At 45.5% G+C, this 19,006-nt stretch overlaps 1 protein-coding gene across 3 annotated transcripts in view; it reads right to left on the bottom strand.

Annotated features, from left to right (window-relative positions):
* Nucleotides 1-2,509: 2,509 nt before the first annotated feature.
* IKBKB (inhibitor of nuclear factor kappa B kinase subunit beta) overlaps nt 2,510-19,006 on the bottom strand; it is a 94,798-nt gene continuing 78,301 nt past the window's right edge. For all 3 annotated transcript variants that reach the window (XM_078865623.1, XM_078865622.1, XM_078865624.1), the window contains exons 20-22: nt 11,061-11,284; nt 6,659-6,758; nt 2,510-4,205 (exon numbers count right to left, since the gene is read on the bottom strand). In XM_078865623.1, coding sequence (XP_078721749.1) covers nt 4,176-4,205; nt 6,659-6,758; nt 11,061-11,284 — 354 coding nt within the window. In that variant the 3' untranslated portion in view covers nt 2,510-4,175. The remainder of the gene's footprint in view (nt 4,206-6,658; nt 6,759-11,060; nt 11,285-19,006) is intronic.

Consider the following 19,006-nt stretch of genomic DNA (forward strand, 5'->3'; position numbering starts at 1 on the left):
GACTAGTGTGGAGTGGCAGCCAATGGGACGCGTCCAAGACGACGTCCGCCTCGGAGATGGGTCGGTGAGATCAGCGCTTGTGCAGACGCGAAATTCATTCTTGCATCGCAGGATCAAGAGATGGCTCAGGGAGGAGGCCTTCATCCAGAAGTGGACTGAACATAACCAATGATGATGATGATGGAGATTAATGTCGTTGCTTCTCTGTGGGGTGCACATCGTAAAGCAAACTGAAAGATGGTTGTGCAGTTTACTTGAAAGCATCACCCCCCGAGTGATGCGCCACACAAATTAAACTATTTTTTATTTTACCAGGTAAGGCACACTGAGCTACAGATCTGTTTTTCAGATGCGACCTGGCCACAAATGATAGCCCAATGAGGTGGCTTATCACGTGGAAATTTAGGAGCCAAATACTCTAAACGCATGTTTCTAAATGTGAAGGAGAAACCAGAGGACGCGGAGAAAATTCCAAACGACCACGGGGAGAGAGACACATGCAAACTCCAATGATACAGACGTCAGGGTGCGGATCGAACCCACGACCTCCTGCATACCAGCCCAAGTCAATAAGTGCCACAACGACAAAGTGAACCACTCTCCTGCGCCAGGTGCCGAACTCTGCCTGTGACACAGAGCGAGGAGCACAGGGAGGCGTCTCCTCTCGGACCTCACGAACGACTCGGGCCCCGACCCAGAGGCGAAACTTGGCGTGGGGCAGGCAGGGGGTGCCAGGCCGCCCCCTGGTGGACTCAGCTCCGATTTGGGTCCCCCTTCACAACCTCCATGATATGTTTTCAACAAGTGGAAAAGAACAAAACACATTTATAACGTAGTTTAAATAATTAATGCAAAATGCTTTAATCTCCGTTCCACGTTTTTTTTTCATTTAATTAAAGCAACGAACGGGGTTGGCTTCCACAAATTGCGCCTTTCGTGTTTGTTTTCTTTGTTGTTGTTGTCATCATCATCAGTGTCACTGCGTAGACAATCAGAAACCTTTATTGCGAGTTGAGACGAATAGTGGCAAGGTATAAATAAATAAATAAGGTGGCACCACTTCGTCCAAACAGGGCACGCGCTCGCTCGCCGAAAGCCACAGCAGTGCTGCCTTGTGAACCCAAATAATTCACGTGTGAAATTTAAGAATAAGTTTGACCCTTTCTGGAAATAAAACGGGTATTAAGATGTTCAAAACACCAAATAGAAACCTTTTGCAAGGAATCGGTGAGAGAAAATGGAAAGGCGATTGGCTGGTGGGTCAATGAACCTTCGAGAAAGGGGCTTGAGGGATATGTAAGGGGGGGGTGGCGTGTCTCGTGTCTGAACAAATAAAGACTCCTACCGTCGAAGACCGCAATGTCGGTGTCACTACATTTGTAATAACAGCAGTAGTGAGAATAGTTGAGATGATTACGATACGATCGTGAGGACTAAATGATTTAGTGCACAATACTGATGAACCGTAGGTACACGAGTGTATGACTGCGATTCAGTCATTGTCCACGCCTGCTGTTCACACTGCCCAACCATAAATGACCTACCAGCCGTCACCAGTACTAAAGTTCTGCCGATATCAAAGCAACAGAGCCGGCACTGCTGAGACTGCGGGTTTGGCTGTGACCCCATCACTCTCCATCGCTGAGCCTGTTTGCAAAGTAAAATTGTTCACTTTCAATCACCTAGTCTTTGCAAAAAATTACTTTAAATGTACCGTGGGCATTTTGAGAGGCGACACTTTAACTGTCCATTGCATGGGAATGCCATCGTCCAAATCCTACATTAAAATTATCCAGAACGGTGAAAGATAAAATAACATTATTTTAGAGGCCTCCTTTGCAAAAAAAAAAACATGCTGGGAGAAGCCGCATATCGTTAAGACAATATTGGAAGAGTCGTGAGTAGCGGTGGGATAGCTGCCAACGACTGGTCAAAAAGAAACTCCAATCATGTGCAGTAATGTTCGTCTTCACTTTATTAAATCTCCGCGCACCTAATCGGGCTCATTGTATATACAATGTGTGTAAGCACGCGTTACAGAGTACAACAAAATAACGACTCGACATTAAAGCACACGACGAGCAATAAGCGCTGTCCCTGTGGCTTCTGGCAAAGGAAGCCTCCTGCAAGAGACACACCAGCAGTGGCATTTCTATTTCATGCCACAATCATGCCCGTGATGTTGAGCGTCCGTTGTCTGCAGAGGGTTCTCGGTATTTCTTTCCTTTGTGCCCCGCCGATTCCAGCTGAGAATTAGTGATACGTACGATAGGTGTCGTCAACGGAGGACTAGAGTTCTATCCGACGATCTAAAATTGTTTATTTGAAAACAATTAAAATGTCACGTAACAAGTGAACGCCAAAGATTTACAAATGCATGACTCAAGAGCGGTATTCCACATTTCAATTGCATTATCTTCTGGCATGAGCTCGCAAATGAATCACACCATTCAGAGCAAATTGTTAAAAAACCGGGACGATAACTATGCTCTCTGACATGTATCGTACATATTTGAGAGTGTTATATTATGAGTTACATGAGTGTGTTATGGAGTTACATGTATGTAAATACCTTAAGGAGTCGTGTGAGGATTGTAGTTTAGACACTACACTTAACCCAATGCATTTCATCTTCTTAAATCCACATTTTAATATATTAACATACAATAGCGAGCGTCGGAAAGCCCCATGCAATGCAATCAATGACGTCTATAAGAACGGGTATTTAAATTTACAGAAATAACACGAACGGCAACATAAAACAAAAACCGTGTCGGAGGAACTTGTGCACCTAACGCATCACAGAGTTCGACAATACGGTGGAGGTTTATACACATATTGCAGCACTGTCAAAATGTTCCTGTACAAAGATAACTCTACTGATAACCACCACCAACAACCAGGTCACGTCTCCAACCCTTTAAACTTGCCTTACGTATCGGATCATAGCGGCATTTCATTAAATATCCTGAACACGGCACACTTTGATGTTCTAGGTACATTTCATTCAGGCACAATTCTCCACCTCAACAGTTCCCACAATGAAGATTAATCGCAAAGCCAGTCCACCTACCTCTCAAACTGTTGGAAACAACAGGAATAAAATGTCTTTATTTATTACAGAACATATCAGTGAGCCTCCAGGCTTTTGGGGGGGGGGAGGTTGGTCCTGCATTGGGGTTGTTGTGGCCAGTCACTGGGAGGACAAAAAACACACAAAACTTTTAAAACCCTGCACAGATGGGTCCCAGACCCACGTTGTCCTTCTGCCACATCCTGTGCAACGTGTAGCTCCTGCAGCCACAGGAGAGGCTTCAAGCGCGTGATAAAACCTGTGTGGCTACACCACCAACCTCAACTCCGAAGCAAAGGTCGAAGGCCATAAGCTTGCGTGCGCTGCCAAAACCTAAAACCAGCCTACAAGGCACCATTTATCAAAACCTACAACTCAAACATTGAGCTCGGTTCTCCCAACTCTTAAATGTGACGTTTTCAACCTGGCTAGAAAGACGCATGTTTCAATGCCATCCCTGACGTATAAACCCCTCAAATTGCAACACCGGAATGGCAGACCATCGACATATTTGAACCAATAATACACAATCAAATTACATTGTAAAACGGTCCAGTAATCCTCGACACTGTCATAATAAACCTAAACCTCTGTATCAAATTCGAGCCAATGGGAATTTTACCGATAGAGCCTTATTGGCAATTAAATCAACGACGATTTGAGCTACGAACCAGTCGAGCGAACGTTATCTAGCGTGTCACCATCAATACTGGCAGTACGTACTGTGGAACAGAAGATTCTATTTAGATTTGTTTTATTAATTCTAAGACATTGCTACACCATGAACCAGCTGAGTTGCAGCCACCTCATTTCTACGTATTCTTGTGAAAAAAATATAAAAAGAGGTTAAGAGAGAAAGTCAAAAAATGTAATATACAGCAGTTAAAAAATAGTGTTTTTTCATTTGTTGCATTTGAAAGGGTTCACGCAAGTCCTCACATGCAGATAACGCGAGGCGATAAAGCTACAGAGCGCCCAAGTCCAACACCAAACTGCTGGTGGTGCGCGTGTCCTGCCCAAGCCATAGCAAAACCCATCCGCCGATTCTGCTCGTCTTCTCCTGCTCCATGTGACACGTGTGTGTGTGTGGTGACTCCAGTCGCTAGCTTGAAAGCCAGCTCCAGTCCAAGGTCTACACAAGGTGGACAGGGGAGGCACCATTCACAATCACAGCTATGCCGGCGTGGCACTCAGACCGGGGTGGCACGCAGGCCAACGTGGTGTCAAGTCAACATGGTAGCGCTGACGTGGAAACGCGAGCCAATCCATCAAGCCTGGTTCACACACCCAAGCCAGCACGTTTCCCAGTGTTCATGAAAAACAAAATAACGCAAGAGCCCCAGGGGGACAACAACAGTGAGTGGGACACTCACAGAGAGAGGGCAAGCAGAATTCACGAATCATATTTACAATTGGTGCTCATTTATAACTCTGCCCGGGGAATTCTCCACTGACCAGGTTTTTGCGGCTTGCATTGTATTCATGCCGAGACGAAAATCGGTACCAAAAGGATTAACTCTTACCTCTCACGTTGCAACGGTTTTCCTCTAAAGAATGTGACGTTGCCTTTTACGTTAAGTGAGAGTTGGAGTGAAACAAGTTTCTTCGGCACATCCCTTCTTTTTTTAGTTAATTTAACGGAAGTTTTGCACGTGTATGATTCCACGAAGGCCCTTGCGAGTGCCATCCCACAATCACAGCAATGGTTGCATCATGTGGCTAACATGGTCAGGCCAGCTCCCACATGCCCAAGTAAACTGTTATAAAACCTTATTTGGAGTTCATGGGTATTATGATCAGCTGGAAAGAAAGACTGCGGGCTACACAAATATATGAAACAATACCCTCTAAGTCTGCTTCTCAAAGTGTTGAAAGCATCAACGAATCACAATAACTGTGAACACACCACAAAGAAATCATCGACCAGCAAATCTTTCTCCACGTTTCTTGGTCTTCACACCGCCTTCAGAATCGCGACATGCCACTTATCACCCAGTCGGCCACATCATCAAACCACTCGCAGTTACTCACCACTCAGTTACAAACCGCTCGCAGTTACATACCGGCCAAAGGCCCCCACTGCCCTAGCAACACCTAGCGGCAGTCCCAGCAGAACCTGCCTGAGCAAAGCTTCATCGCTCACCCAGCATGCCCCACAAACTCAAGTTTCCTCCGTCCAATCGTCGTACCGATATCAGGCGTCACATTCTGGTCACGCTGTAAATTCTGCCGATGGCCTCGTTAGTCACGTACGAGGTAAAGCTAACGCGGAGCAAGCACCTGCGGCTTCAATGTCCAATTTCCTCATCGTTCGTATCTTGCATGCATAGAGCAAGATGCTGAAGGCGAGAGACTGCGGCGGTTTAACTTTACACTCCACGGTACCTTCGTTTCTTAAAATAACCACGGTCGCAAGTCCAGTTCAGTGTCAGATCTCTATGCGGGGTTTAGCATCCCTCATAGTCGCAGGCATCTGAGGGACTCAACGCACCCCCCCAATGCCTCCTCAGATTTGGACTTCATGAAAGCCGATTTCCAAATTGACACAAGACAAGTATAGAGCTGTTTATTTAACATGCTGCCACACAATGTCTGTTGTCGCCACAATGTCATCGTGCCCCCATGTGGGGTCTGATGGAATTAGACATTAGATTATTTCTCTAGCAGACTTTGTTTCATCTGCCCGACAACAATTGCTTCAATATCTAACAATGCACATTATATGTATATACATGATATCAAATAAACTCCTAAAAAAAATCCAAGTTCCTCCCTGGTCATGGGACATTGTTCAGTTGTGTGGCTAAAATTCCAACATTTGTATGGTGAGGGCCAATGTCTCCATAGACTGTTACTGGGACTTGCCACATTCTCTAAGCGATTCTTATGCGTAGATGATCTCAGTGGTACTGGGTCACTGCTAATTAAACATTAGCCCTACGAGCCACCCAACTGCATAAATCAAATATTAAGAACTAGGTTGTACTAGATTGACTGTTTTGTCTCATCCATACTGTACTCAACCACCACACTGCAGGCGATAACACTTATTCATACCTGTCAGCCTATACGGGTTACCCGTATTATTGTACAGGGAAATTGAGTTTTCAGGTCCATATGGCGTACAGCCGTTTCAATACGGGCAAAAAATGTGTATATTTGTTTGTGTTTCTCCCTCGTGATGGGACTTCGTAGGATGAACGTTGAGATTTATTAAGGACACGAGGTGACCAATACGGTCTGAATTGGTCCGTAATAAGGTAGGCACTGATAAGGGGTTGACAGGTATGCTTATTCATACTGTGCTAAACCACCACACTGCAGGTTATAACATTTCTCTTTCTGATTCTTTCCTAGCACTGCTGCTCCCCTTTGGAATTCCCTCCAATCGCCTCGTTCCCAAATGTTTACAACCTTGCTCACGAAAGAAACGCATTAACTCCCATCTATTAAACCTTCAACAGCGCCATTTGTTGCTGGCCCTTTTGCATGTTTGGGCATTTGCGCCCATGCTCAGCAAATGTTATGAAAGTCGGCCTCTGTGCAGCACAAGTCCCTTGGCCGTGAACGGGCACTTCTCCTCACCTTGAGGTCCAGCTTCTGCTCACGCAGAGTCTCCTGGATGACATCGACGCAGCGGCTCATCTGGCTGTGGCCCTCAGCGATCAACATCAGAGACGCCTCACTGTTGGGACGTACACACGAGCACACATGCACTGCTCAGGAGATGATCACAACACGTGTCGAGAAATGCACAAAAAATGCACAGGGCTGTCATTGTTTTTTCTCACGTTGGACGACTCTACTGTTAAGTCAATTCGTCCCTAACGTTGCTTCACGTATTTTTTATTTTGTAGTGGTAGTGCGTTGTTTATTTACAATATTGGCGAAGCGTTTTTGGCCTCTGCTTCTCGAACGTGGAACCAGTGAGCTTGCTGGGAAGGAACAGAGGTCTAATTCTTGCTTCATGAAGCAAATTGGGCACCACTGAGATCAGGTCCCTAAGGGCTGTACAACTACACCGCCATGAACGTATGGTTCATTTGAAAGGTTCTTCGATGCACTTTTGGGTTGCACCGCGTGTTGTTCTGCAAGATGTCTGACGTTTCACTCCACGTGCTGGGACCGTCTTCAGTTCCTCAAGAAGCTTCCAGCAAATTGGGAGTGAAATGTTGGACATCAGGACACGAGGAACACACAAGGAGGTCGGAATGAACATGCGGTGCAGCCCGAAAACAAATCTAGAGACCTACAAATCACAACCGCGACAACCCGTGTAAGTAGCACATCAAAGGAGGTAATGTGAGTATTATGGATAATATTGGTCGCGAAAGCCTACGTGTTCAACTGAGGTAATGTGACTTTGCTGATTGCCAGGCATTAAAATGAGCTGATGGTCAGACAAGGCGAAACCACACTTGAAGTTAAAAGCAGGGGATTGCGTGGTGAAAGACAGCCATCGGCGTGCACCACAGGTAAGCTCTGTGCCATCCCACATCCTCTGGGGATTGTTCCGGGTCAAGATTGTCGCTCTGCTCCCTGTTGCGTAAATGATGCCACTGGCGTGACACCACATCACCTGATAATAGCACAACTGGGATGTGAAAGTGGCTCGATCACAAAAAAGTTGCACCCTGGCACGTTGTCACGTGGCTCTCTCACAATACCGTTCTGATTGCACCATTCGTTGAAAAGTTGACCGTCTCTCCATCTGCTAATGCGTTACTTATGGAGGCATGAGAAGAAAAAAAACATCAGCCAATAAAAGGTTGGGTGCATTGATTTTCACAAACACCCGTGAAAGCGTGCATGGATGAAACCCAGCAGGCTGCAATCTTAACGAATCGCACATCGCTTGCAAGCGCAAAAATATCTGCGGCAACACATGCATTAGAGGGGGGGGGGGATGCCCATTCGGATTGCAGCCTCTGCCTAATCGGCAAAGCAAATCTGCGAGTGGCGCAGTACCAACTGAAGGAAAGGGAGCGTCTCAATGGCGAGCCACTCCAGGTTGAAGGCTCAACGAGGACGGTTGTGTGCCTTCAATGTGGATTATACAATTCAATTAGCACCAACTGAGCTGTGACTGCTTCTTAATGAAGAGTGCTACGCGTGTGCACGTCGGTGCTTAGCTCAGTAGAGTGGTATACACCCCCCCAACTTCGAAGCTTGAGCTCGTGACAGCACATTTCCCAAAAATAATGTTGACATTTTGTCCACAGGCTGAGTGCGGCACTGTAAAAATAACGTGGCATATGGCTCTCAACACGCAGCTGTGTTCAAACCACTTTTTGATGTATTCTACTTGTTTTTTACACACCCACCAGTGCTCCGATTGGTTGGCTAAGGTCACGTGGCCTGTCATAAAGCAGATATTATTTCAGCATGGTATTTTTGTCGTTTAGATACGATGGCATTGGGCCGTTTAATATCATAACACTCACGTTTTTCACAGACAATTTTATGATTCATGATTTAATTATTTTGGTTCGGTCACGCTAATGACCTGAAAAAATCAGTGTCATTGGGAACCCTGTGTTGGATGGTTCCATAATGTGACGTCGACAGCAGATTTAGAATATAATTTGCAGAGAGAAAACAAATAATAACACATTTTTATTAATCTAGGAGAGCCTCACTGAGGGATTCAGGTGGAAATGCGAGTGTCGAGAGAAAGCCCACACACAACAGATGGCTCAATAGCTACGTGCAATCTGTAAGCAGCGTGTTTGTGCAGATGGTGATTCGTGAAAATACATGAAAAATTACAGAATCCAAGAAACTACTATTTGTCCTCAAATTAATACAGGGTGCTTCAAAAAAAGTCAACACTTAAATGGGACTATCGTTTTTAATGGAAAAGGAATGGATAATAGACTGTAACATGATAACAAATGTATGTCAATAGATTAAAAAAGTCAAAGAGTCTCCACTTGTTCACCATCATTGTCAACACGTGCCTGGAATCTTCTCCAGGTGGTCTCGTGGTATTGTTGCAAAATTGTCAGAAGTGTTAACATTTTTTTTGAAGCATTTGCAATGGGTGCCTGAAAGCTTGCTGCCATGGCAACGAGACGAGCTCAGGGTCCCACGAGGCAGGTCGCCACGACCCACGGGCAGCAACACGACCGCGACTCACTCGCCAGCGTGAGGCCCCGGCGGCGCCACTCTCACAGCTCGGCAGTGCCAGCGCGCACATGTGTGCACACACGTGTCTGCGTGCACACACGTGTGTGCGCGCATACTTGTCGGTAAGGGCTGGCGCGTGCATGGCATGGCAGTACACCCGCATTTGCAGATTCTGTTACAGATACATAAATGGGCACCGATGTGCGGGGAAAGGTGTTGAACTTCTTTCGCACTGTACGTAGCCAACCACGATAATTAGAGGTTTGGGGGAAGGACAACAAACTAAACACAAAAAAAAGTTCTAAATAAAATAGTTTTCAATGTAGATTTAAAAGTGCATAGCTCCGCTCCAATGCAGTGACCATCTTTGTTCGCTGGCAAGTCAAAAGCCACGGCGAGGATGACCGGAGTTCGTGTGATGGTTTATGCTCCTTGATGAGAATGTTGGAGTGTGTGTGCGGCCGATGTTTGTTTTGTAAGGTGCCTTTGTCTTTCTATCTCGGGTGGGTGCCGAACACCAGACCATTGGTAGTGCTAGTTCAGGTATCTTTGTGGTATTTTAGCTGCTGAGGCAACCCAGCCTCTTACAGGTGAATGTATGTGTGTGCACACATGTCTGGGGAGCGGTAGTGCACTGGATGTACCAAACAGGACCCACCATTATAACCTCTGCTTCAAATCCAATCTCACATCACTTGATGCAAGAATACATCTACACTGGGCTCTGTTCATCCATAAAATCCTTATTGGCAAATCTGCACTATACTTAGCTTATTCATCATCCCAATTGTTAAACCCAAGGAACCTAATTGCCTTTTAAATACCCCTACAACAATGGAATAGGTGACAAAGCCCATGCCATTGCAGCACCAACGTTTTGGAACAATCGTATTTCCTACCACAACATGAAAAATCTTCCATCACAAACTAATGACCTGAACAAATCAGTGTCATTGGGAACCATGTGTTGGATGGTGGAGGGTTCCACATTTGCCACTGTGATTTGTAACTTACCCGTGTATAGATAGTTACATTTAAATGTGCCATTTTATTGAGGTATTGTATGCTGTCTTGGTGTGGTCTGGGACTGTTTTTTGTTGTTGTTTTGCTGCTTTGCCCAAGCTTGCATTTAGCGTTGAAAAATCCGACTCATGTACTTAATTTTTGTTAAAGTTTTATTTGGTGACTTGCTTTCCCTTTTCTCTATTTTGCCCTCCTCTGGTATTTTTGTATATTGTTCGTTGTTGCAACTTTTTGACCCACCCCTACTGGAACATCTGTGAATAAGAGCTTCATGTCTCATCACATTTCTCCAGTCTAAATAAAGATTATGATCCTATGAGGGCACTGCACTACGAGCACGGCGACCTTTATTCTTGCTCGTGGAAAACATCAGCGGAGAATACTTGAACCCCATCCTAGGTCACCCAAAATGAATACCTGGTTGAGGTGTGAAAATGTCACCGCTGGGGAGATAAAGGTGGTCCGGCGTGGTGCTGGACACCACCTCGCACACAGTCTATGTGCCACGTCCTTTCTTAGACGATGGCAATCATGGCCTTCTTCCATTTACCTCTGCCCATAATGTTACTCAAGAACTTTTGAATGAGATGCTCATCCCATTGTTTAAATGTATTAAGTGCCTAACTCTCTGTCCTTCCCGGCTTCTTGCACCACAATTTTCCACTGGTCAAAACATTTATATTCAGTCTCTTGTCTTCTCATTACACATCCGAGGAATCTAACTCGACAGTCTTAATAGGTGCTCGCCAACTGCACTTTCCCCCCCAACGGATCCGTCTGGGCTACAACGGGTGAAAGAATGCACGCGTGCATGTGCACGGCTCGGCAACGTTACCATCGCTCGGCAGCCATGGAGTGCAAGGAGTTGGGGGTGGTGGGGCCGGGGGTGGGGCCGGAGGGAGCCACCGCGGCAGCAGCGCTGGCGACGCCGTTGACGTTCGCGGAGCTGGAGGAAGCGGAGGTTGTGCTGGCGCCGGGCGGCGAGGGTGGCCACAGGGGCACCTGTCCCAGGGAGCCTGAGTCCGGGCTGGCGCTCATAGGAGACTGCTTGCTCTTAGCCTGGAGGAGGGGGCAGAGGGGGCAGTGGGGGGGTGTCAGCAAGGGGGCACAGCAGCCGCTCGTAGTCATCCTCATCGGCATCCACGTCCTTCCCAAACGTGGTGCTCGGAACAATAATCTAGCCACGGAGCACTGTGGTCAGAGTGCCCGACTCACCAAGGAAAAGTAAGTTAGTCCAAATCACTGCCGGGAGTCACAGTCAACAGTGGATGTTTTGTTGATAAACTAGTCTGTGCCGTAAGAATGTCGAATTGACACCATTTAAGCAGTGCCATCAATATGTATTTTTATTTTAAAAAATGTACCCAGGAAAGCCTCACCGAGTCCCAAGACTCCTTTTCAGGAGAATCCTTTTCAGGAGAACCCCGAAAAGGAGTTGTGGGTGACAATTGCTATGTTATTTCCAAAACGATTCTGTTGTGTTTTTTTCTTTAAAATCCGGCAAATTTGGACCACGAAGCCAGCACACAATGACCTCCTCTTTTTCTAACAGCGTGTACAACATCTATAACATCTAACGTGCATCAAACAGTACCTTTATTGTTAACACCCCGGCTGCATTAACCAGGGCGGCCGCAGGCTTCAAACCGAGAACCTCTGTGGCAAACAAGTGGCAGACGTGCTGCCGATCGGGCCACGTCTTTGACTCGAGAGTAAGTAATAATTAACGCGATTGATTAAATTCAGACTTGTGCACATTTGCTTTTGAATATGGTTTTATTCTTTCCCGGTTCTGAAAACTACCAGGGACCTCTGGTAACCTGCTCTTTAAAAATCGTGTCGTGTAAAAAAAGAGAGTGTTATCGAAACGACCAGAGTACAGATTTACATCTGTAGATCTCCATCTGCAGATCTCCATCTGTCGTCACTGTCTGTGTGCGTTTTCATTTTAAAGGGGGGCCCCACCTCCTGCCACACACGATGCGAGGCTTTGCCGACTGGTTGCCGCAAGATAAAATGTTTAAGCTCGTCTCCCTCTTCTTTGATCGGGATGTTAAAGAGTTAAACACACAGCCTACTGCACTGCTGCCGCCAAACGATTCCCGATTTAGCGGAGGAGCTCTCACTTAAAATCCACAATTGGTTTTAAAGCAGAGCCTCGCAAAATCCATTCGTTGTACAATGTCCACATCAAAATACAGGCACAGCTGCGTGTGAAGCTGTCATTAAAACCACCTCTGAGGTCGGTTTCAGGCAAAAAATAAAAAAGTGTTATTTTGGATCCAAACAATTTCCCCCTTTTCGATTATCCCACTGACCGAGGAGGGGCATTTATCGCTACGGGGGGAAATGAGAATTTTTTTATCACACCGTTAAAGCACACACACACACAATCAAATCAGGTGAGTTTTCCTTATGAAAAACTTGTAGACTAATTCAATGAGTCTACATCGTCTCATTTTAAATAAGCAACGTCATTCACTGTCGGACGCTCGGTGGCAGTGGATTGACAAAAGATGGACAATATTTTTCATTTGCCCCCACCAACCATTCCAAGCTCAGCCCCGCTCTACCCCGCTCTCCTTCTAAAGGTTAACAATGCATATTTAATTCATTCATAATCGATAGCTCTAGGCATGTAATAACCTGCACACTCCTGGCCCCGCAAGCTAAACCAATTAAGCATCACGACCCAGGCTCACAATTCAAATAAAAACATCAGTTTTTTATTTGAATTGTCTTGTTCAGTGTCTATCTCATATGCTCTGTCTTGTCCCGTATGGTTCATTCCATGAGCTTAACATCTGCATCATTTGCATTTATAGTAAACAATATGTTCTTATCGTGTATAATAAGTGTCAAAATAAATGTTAACTGATGACTCGTTACACATCTCGTTGCAACAGTGATCTGTATTAACATATAATTATTACTTCGGTGGAAGCGGCTCATGTTTGCCAACGCTGATGATCTCATTGCTCTCGTGAGACGGAGGTTTCAGGAGCAGCCAAATCGAAACGGTTTCATGTCCACTTACATCGTAGATGAGCGGCGTCTTGCTTTTCTTGGCGGTGTTACTTGTGTTCCATCGCTGTATCATATAGACTACCTTATATACTACAACGAGCTTTACTACCCGGCTTCGCCCGGGATTTGGATTCACCACGCCCGGCTGCCTTTGTCCCCCCAGCGGCGATGTTCGCACACCACACGAGTTACTCGTTTGAGGCTGAGTCGACCTAGGGGAGGCCCAGGTACCAGTTCAAATAATCGTCACCGGTGGTGGCCATGAGCGGGAATCGAACTCGGGTCGCCGGGTTCGTAGCGTAGCGTAGTGCGCTAACCACTACACTACCGCTCCCCCTACACACACGCGCACGTCCATAGGTACACATACACGCGCTTGCTGCAAACACACGCAACTTTCAGGGTGGGTACGGCAATAAACGACTCAAATAATAAAGCAGCAATGCTACGTGAAGAACGCCTTAGACCTGCAACACATTTGTATGGCACTTTACTCGCGGAGGGTTGGGGGGGGGATGCGTGACATCAGCAGGCACACTGCGTGACGCTTCCTCATGCGGGTGACATGACAGATGTGACGTCACAGCTCACTTGCCGTGCAAAATATATGCATTATTGCGCCCCCCCCCCCAAAATACAAAAGTCTATTTTTATACTTTTTGCATGGTGTACAGTCTGGAAAGTACCCACATGCCAAATTTCAAGTTTGTTGCATGTCGGGAAGTATGCTAAACATTTTGAACACACACACACATTCACAAATTTACCTTTTACATATTAAGACAACTACAACTTACATTTACAAATCTAGATTGAAAACTAATTTCTTTAGAACAGTTTTTTGTGTTTCAGTTTGTTGTCTTTCCCCTGCACCTCCGATTAGCACGGTTGGCTACGTACGGTGAGAAAGAAGTTCAATATGCATACATACATCACGTAAAGAAATCTCTCAAGAGCACGGAATTACAAACGAGGAAACGGGAGGGAAACGAGCAAGGAAGGGGTTAACGGATGCAAATAATGAGGTCCTCCGTAGGCATGAGGGGTTGAAGAGGAAAGTTTTTAGGAGAGACTTGAAAGCAGAGTGAGCGAGGGGGGGGGGGTGACCAGGCAGGAAGGGAGTTCCAGGGGGTTCCGGTGGCTAAAAGAGCAGCCACGCACCGTGGCACAGTGGCCGATGGGCGCAAGGAGGAGGGTGCCAGCGCCCATGGCAGCGGCGGGAGCGGAGGCAGTGGCTGGGACGCACGCGGGGGGCGGGGGGGCATTGGAGGTTGCAGAGATAGGGAGGTGGAGGAGGGGGCTAGGCTGAGGACATGGACCCCCGTGGCCCCCAAGCTCGGGGATAGGAAGCTCGTGAAGCAAGGCCAGGACTGAGGTGATGCAACACGTTTAATCACATCCAGGACACAACCTGTGAATTTGTTTACAGATCACTGACAGACATATCCAGGGTACATCACAGCCAGAAAGCACACGTTGTTGGCGTGCACATGCCGCTAACACGACAAGCAATTTCGTAGGTTTGATTGCAATATGAAAGATGATGAAAATAGTTCGCCACATAATTTAAATTATACGCATGGCTTATGATGAGACCTTCCAACTGCCATCTGTTTAAAATGAAATGCAAAAACAAATATTCATAACATTTAAAAGGCAATGAGCATTCCTTTGCTGATCGAGCTATGGGGGAAAAGATTCACGGAACTCACTTCAAATGATGTGGTTAACATCAATTTCTCAAAGCAAAACAAATACTGAGAACAACACTGAAATGTAAACGATTTTACTTTCTAACCCACCTATTACTGTGAATGTGAAAATCCACACATATCAAGTGATTAAGACAGAGCACTCACCATCGTCATGCACCAAAGATCCCCTGTATAGCCTGAACAGACTTTCAGGGAAAGTGCTGATTTTTACGACCACCTATGAAAGCCATTTTGCCTCTGTAATGGGGATATTTACACGCCGCACCAGGTACTTATTTGTGGCCGAGTCGACCTAGGGGAGGCCCAGAACTGGTTCAGATATTTGCCACTGGTGTTGGTGGCTGTGAGCGGGAATTGAATTCGTGTCGCCGGGTTCGTAGCGCGGCGTAGCGCTCACCACCACACTATCGCTCAGCATCGGCACGCACTGAGCGCACACACGTGAACAGTGTTCTTTCGAAAACCATCATTCCCAACGAGGCTGTCATCGCGGCCGTACACGTACGGTGCAGTCGGCGCGCACTTACGCCACACCACGCAAATGACCCATCATTTTGTGGAAACCGGGAGACGGCTGGTGTAAAGAAATGTTCCTATTGATGCCGATAACGGCACGAGCACCGTAAGGGTTTTGCATTTGTGGAGGCGGAGGGAGGGGTTGCAGCCCATGTCTATAACGTCACGGTGCCATGTATTAGCGTGATGCGCTACAATCGATCAGAGGTATCAGTGTGGAACTACTGAACGTCACTATTTTCAATGGATGTGAAGTTCTCTTATTGGCGATTACTTGACATTGTGTTGCATTTCAATGGTAGTGCCCATTCCAGACCTTCTCTGCCAGGCGCTGTAAATGAAACGCAACGGACGAGACACGATGTGGCTGCAGTGAACTATGGTGAATGGATGTTACCGTAACGGATTGGAAAACTCCTTTTAGCACATTGCTCATATTTACACAATTGCCCTACATTTTAATATCCGAGTGATATATCCACTCACACTGGGATGTAGCCCCCCAAAGTTTGCGAGTTCACAGTGTTATACTCGCGTGTTCACACTTGTGTCAGCTTACTCTCCCGGAAACCAAAAAAACAAAGCAGTCTAAATATTAATCTCCCACCATATTTATAAAATAGTATCTTATCTTAAAAATATCTATAAAGCGCCTTTTCCTAAGGTGCTTTTCCTAAGGTGCTTTACAACTATTATAACATTGTACGTAAGGGGCCGTCCATAAATGACATCACGCGATTTTGGACGATTTTTGACCCCCCCTCCCCCCTAGTCACACGGCGTCACAAAAAGTCAGACCCCCCCTCAAATATGACGTCTCAAAACTCTGCCCCCCCCCCCAAAAAAAAACTATGCTTCAAATCGCTTTAAACTATTGGCATTGTAGTGTGTATTTAATGTGGCGCTGCACTCTGATGTTGTAGGAGAAAACATTTATTAAAAAGTCGATTTAATTCAGTAGAACGTGTTGTCTAGATTTATTTTAAGTTGCACATTTTGATGTGAAGTCACATTTCTCAAGGAAGGAACAGGTTCGAGTGAAGATGATTATTTTATCTGTAGTGGGAGTTGGTTCCAGTGAAGGAGAGCAACAAGGGAGAAGGAACGGAAGTGAGACTGGGTGCAGGGCGAGGGAGGCACAGGGAGGGATGGAAGTGTTTTGGAGTGTAGAGTGTAGTGAATGGGATGGGACAGAGTAAGATATGAGAGAGCAGCAAGATAAGACAAGGTGAGGCAGGACCATGCACCCACATATATTTCCACATTATTAATCATTCAGCACAATTATATAGCATGAAGAAAAACAAGTTTCCAACGTGCTGGTACATTTTTAAAACGGTAACAAACTTGTTTCTGCATAATTCCTGCTACAGAAACTCAAAATAAAGACCCGAGTTTAAATCCCAGCAGGGGTTGGATTCTGCTCATTATCTTTACGAGGGTGACCAAATGAATACCACAGTGGTCGTCTGACAGCGACTGGCCCGGCGTGAGAAATGGACATTAGAATCAGGGCCACGGACCTTTTGTGAAGGACAAAGAAAAAAAACGCTTCTGAAGTCAAAATACTTTGCTCGATCTAAAGCAGCCGGACTTGGTAATTCTCTGCAGGGGTTTTGCCAATCGACCAGATCGGATAGATACCGTGGATGCCTTTCTCCATTAATTTAACGAAACAGCTTATGAGCTCGCCCAACGAAGCAGAGCATTCTATGTCCTTGGATGCAATGACAATGCGCAGAGAGGCAGGGGCAAAATCAATGTGACTGAGAAGAGAGCCGCACGCCGACCCCGTCATTGAACGCATCGGGAGAGAAGCAATACCAACTAATGCGGTTACCTATAAACCTCAAAATAAAATAGATCTGCTTCAGATGGATGAGACTTGGTCTCAATCAACTCTAATCACCCTATTTGCCGCATTGTCATTATGATTTTTTTCAGAGTTGGCCGGCTTGCTGCTTACACCACGCTCAAAAATTAAGTCAAAGGATGTACCAGCGATTTGTGCCTTCGAGGACATACAAGGGTGTTCGCAAATGAATATACATAAAAAGAAAGCTGAATAGTTTTTATCTTTTATTCGAGACACTGACATAAATTTGATATAAATATTTGCATTGGACTTATAAGTTTTAGTTTGTTGTCAATATTGATTTGTACTTTCTGTTTCAGGAGTAACCCCATTGTCTGATATGTTCATCCGACTTAACATCATTAGATGTTTATCTCTGGGGTTTGTTAAAAAGGAAAGTCTTACACTAGCAAACCAAGGGACTTTGAAGAACTTAAACATCGTATTGTTAATGCTGTTGTGTCATCATCCATCCTTACATGTGTGATGGATTTATTTCTCAGTTTGAACTCCAAATTATATTGATTATAGTGAATGATGGACCACATGTAGACGTTTATTAATAATCCGAGAATATCGAATCAATACTATCAACATTTAAATAAACTAAAACGTGAGTATCTCAAATAACAATAAAACTAGTCAATGTTCTATTTTTGTGTATAGTATTCATTTCCAGACACCCTATTTATACAGCATGTCTATGATGTACACTCAGCAAAGGGCAATCACATCCTGGGTGTCCCACAAAGATTTGATCGACTTTCGATTTAAAGCTTTCGTGACCGCAGGGATTCATCTTCTTGGTTCTTTCGGTAAAGTCACATAGAAGGGAAATAATAAAATAATAAAAATAAAACATAATAAAATCATTCTCACGACGTTTCGGCCACAACGCAAGCAGCCGTCCTCAGGTGAAGACCAGGTCTGTCGGGGAGACAGCGTCTGAATGTTCAGACGCTGTTCAGACGCTGTTTCCCCGACAGACCTGGTCTTCACCTGAGGACGGCTGCTTGCGTTGTGGCCGAAACGTCGTGAGAATTATTTTATTGTTTTATTTTTATTAATTTATTACTTCCCTTCTACGTGACTTTACCGAAAGAACCAAGAAGATTTGATCGACTATTAAGGTTTCAACTTCCTCGTTGCAATGTTGCCAACACGCGTCTTTCTTTATCACTCGTTTCTATTTACCGAAAAGCTCGAACCATCTCGAACAGCGCACGACAGAAGCATTTGAAGCGTTCACAGCCCAGAAGCTGCCCAGCACACCGAGACTCCCTGAAATCACGATGGCAGCGTGCGTCGCCATGCCGCGTGGAGGATTACAGGGGACGAGACTCGCACAATTAAATAGTCACTGTTATCAAGTGTAGTTCATTTAACCAAACTCAAACCGCCGTCTAAATGTAATTCTTTGAAAATAAACTGCTGATACCTTTAAAGGCACACTGTATTGTATAGTTAATGTACTCCAAAGTAAGTTAACATCGTACAGCTCATCATCATCCGAGAGCCATCTACTGCTGGGTGAAGGCCTCCCAAAAGCACCGCTAACACTCAACACTTCCTCAATGTCATAATCCGCCTCGCACTAGCACACGAGATTATCTCGTCGCTTCATCTCCTCGGCGAATGTCTTCTTGGTTGCATTCATCCCTTGGCAGC

Source organism: Lampetra fluviatilis, chromosome 20, assembly GCF_964198595.1.
Source record: "Lampetra fluviatilis chromosome 20, kcLamFluv1.1, whole genome shotgun sequence".
NCBI classification, from domain to species: Eukaryota; Metazoa; Chordata; class Hyperoartia; order Petromyzontiformes; family Petromyzontidae; genus Lampetra; species Lampetra fluviatilis.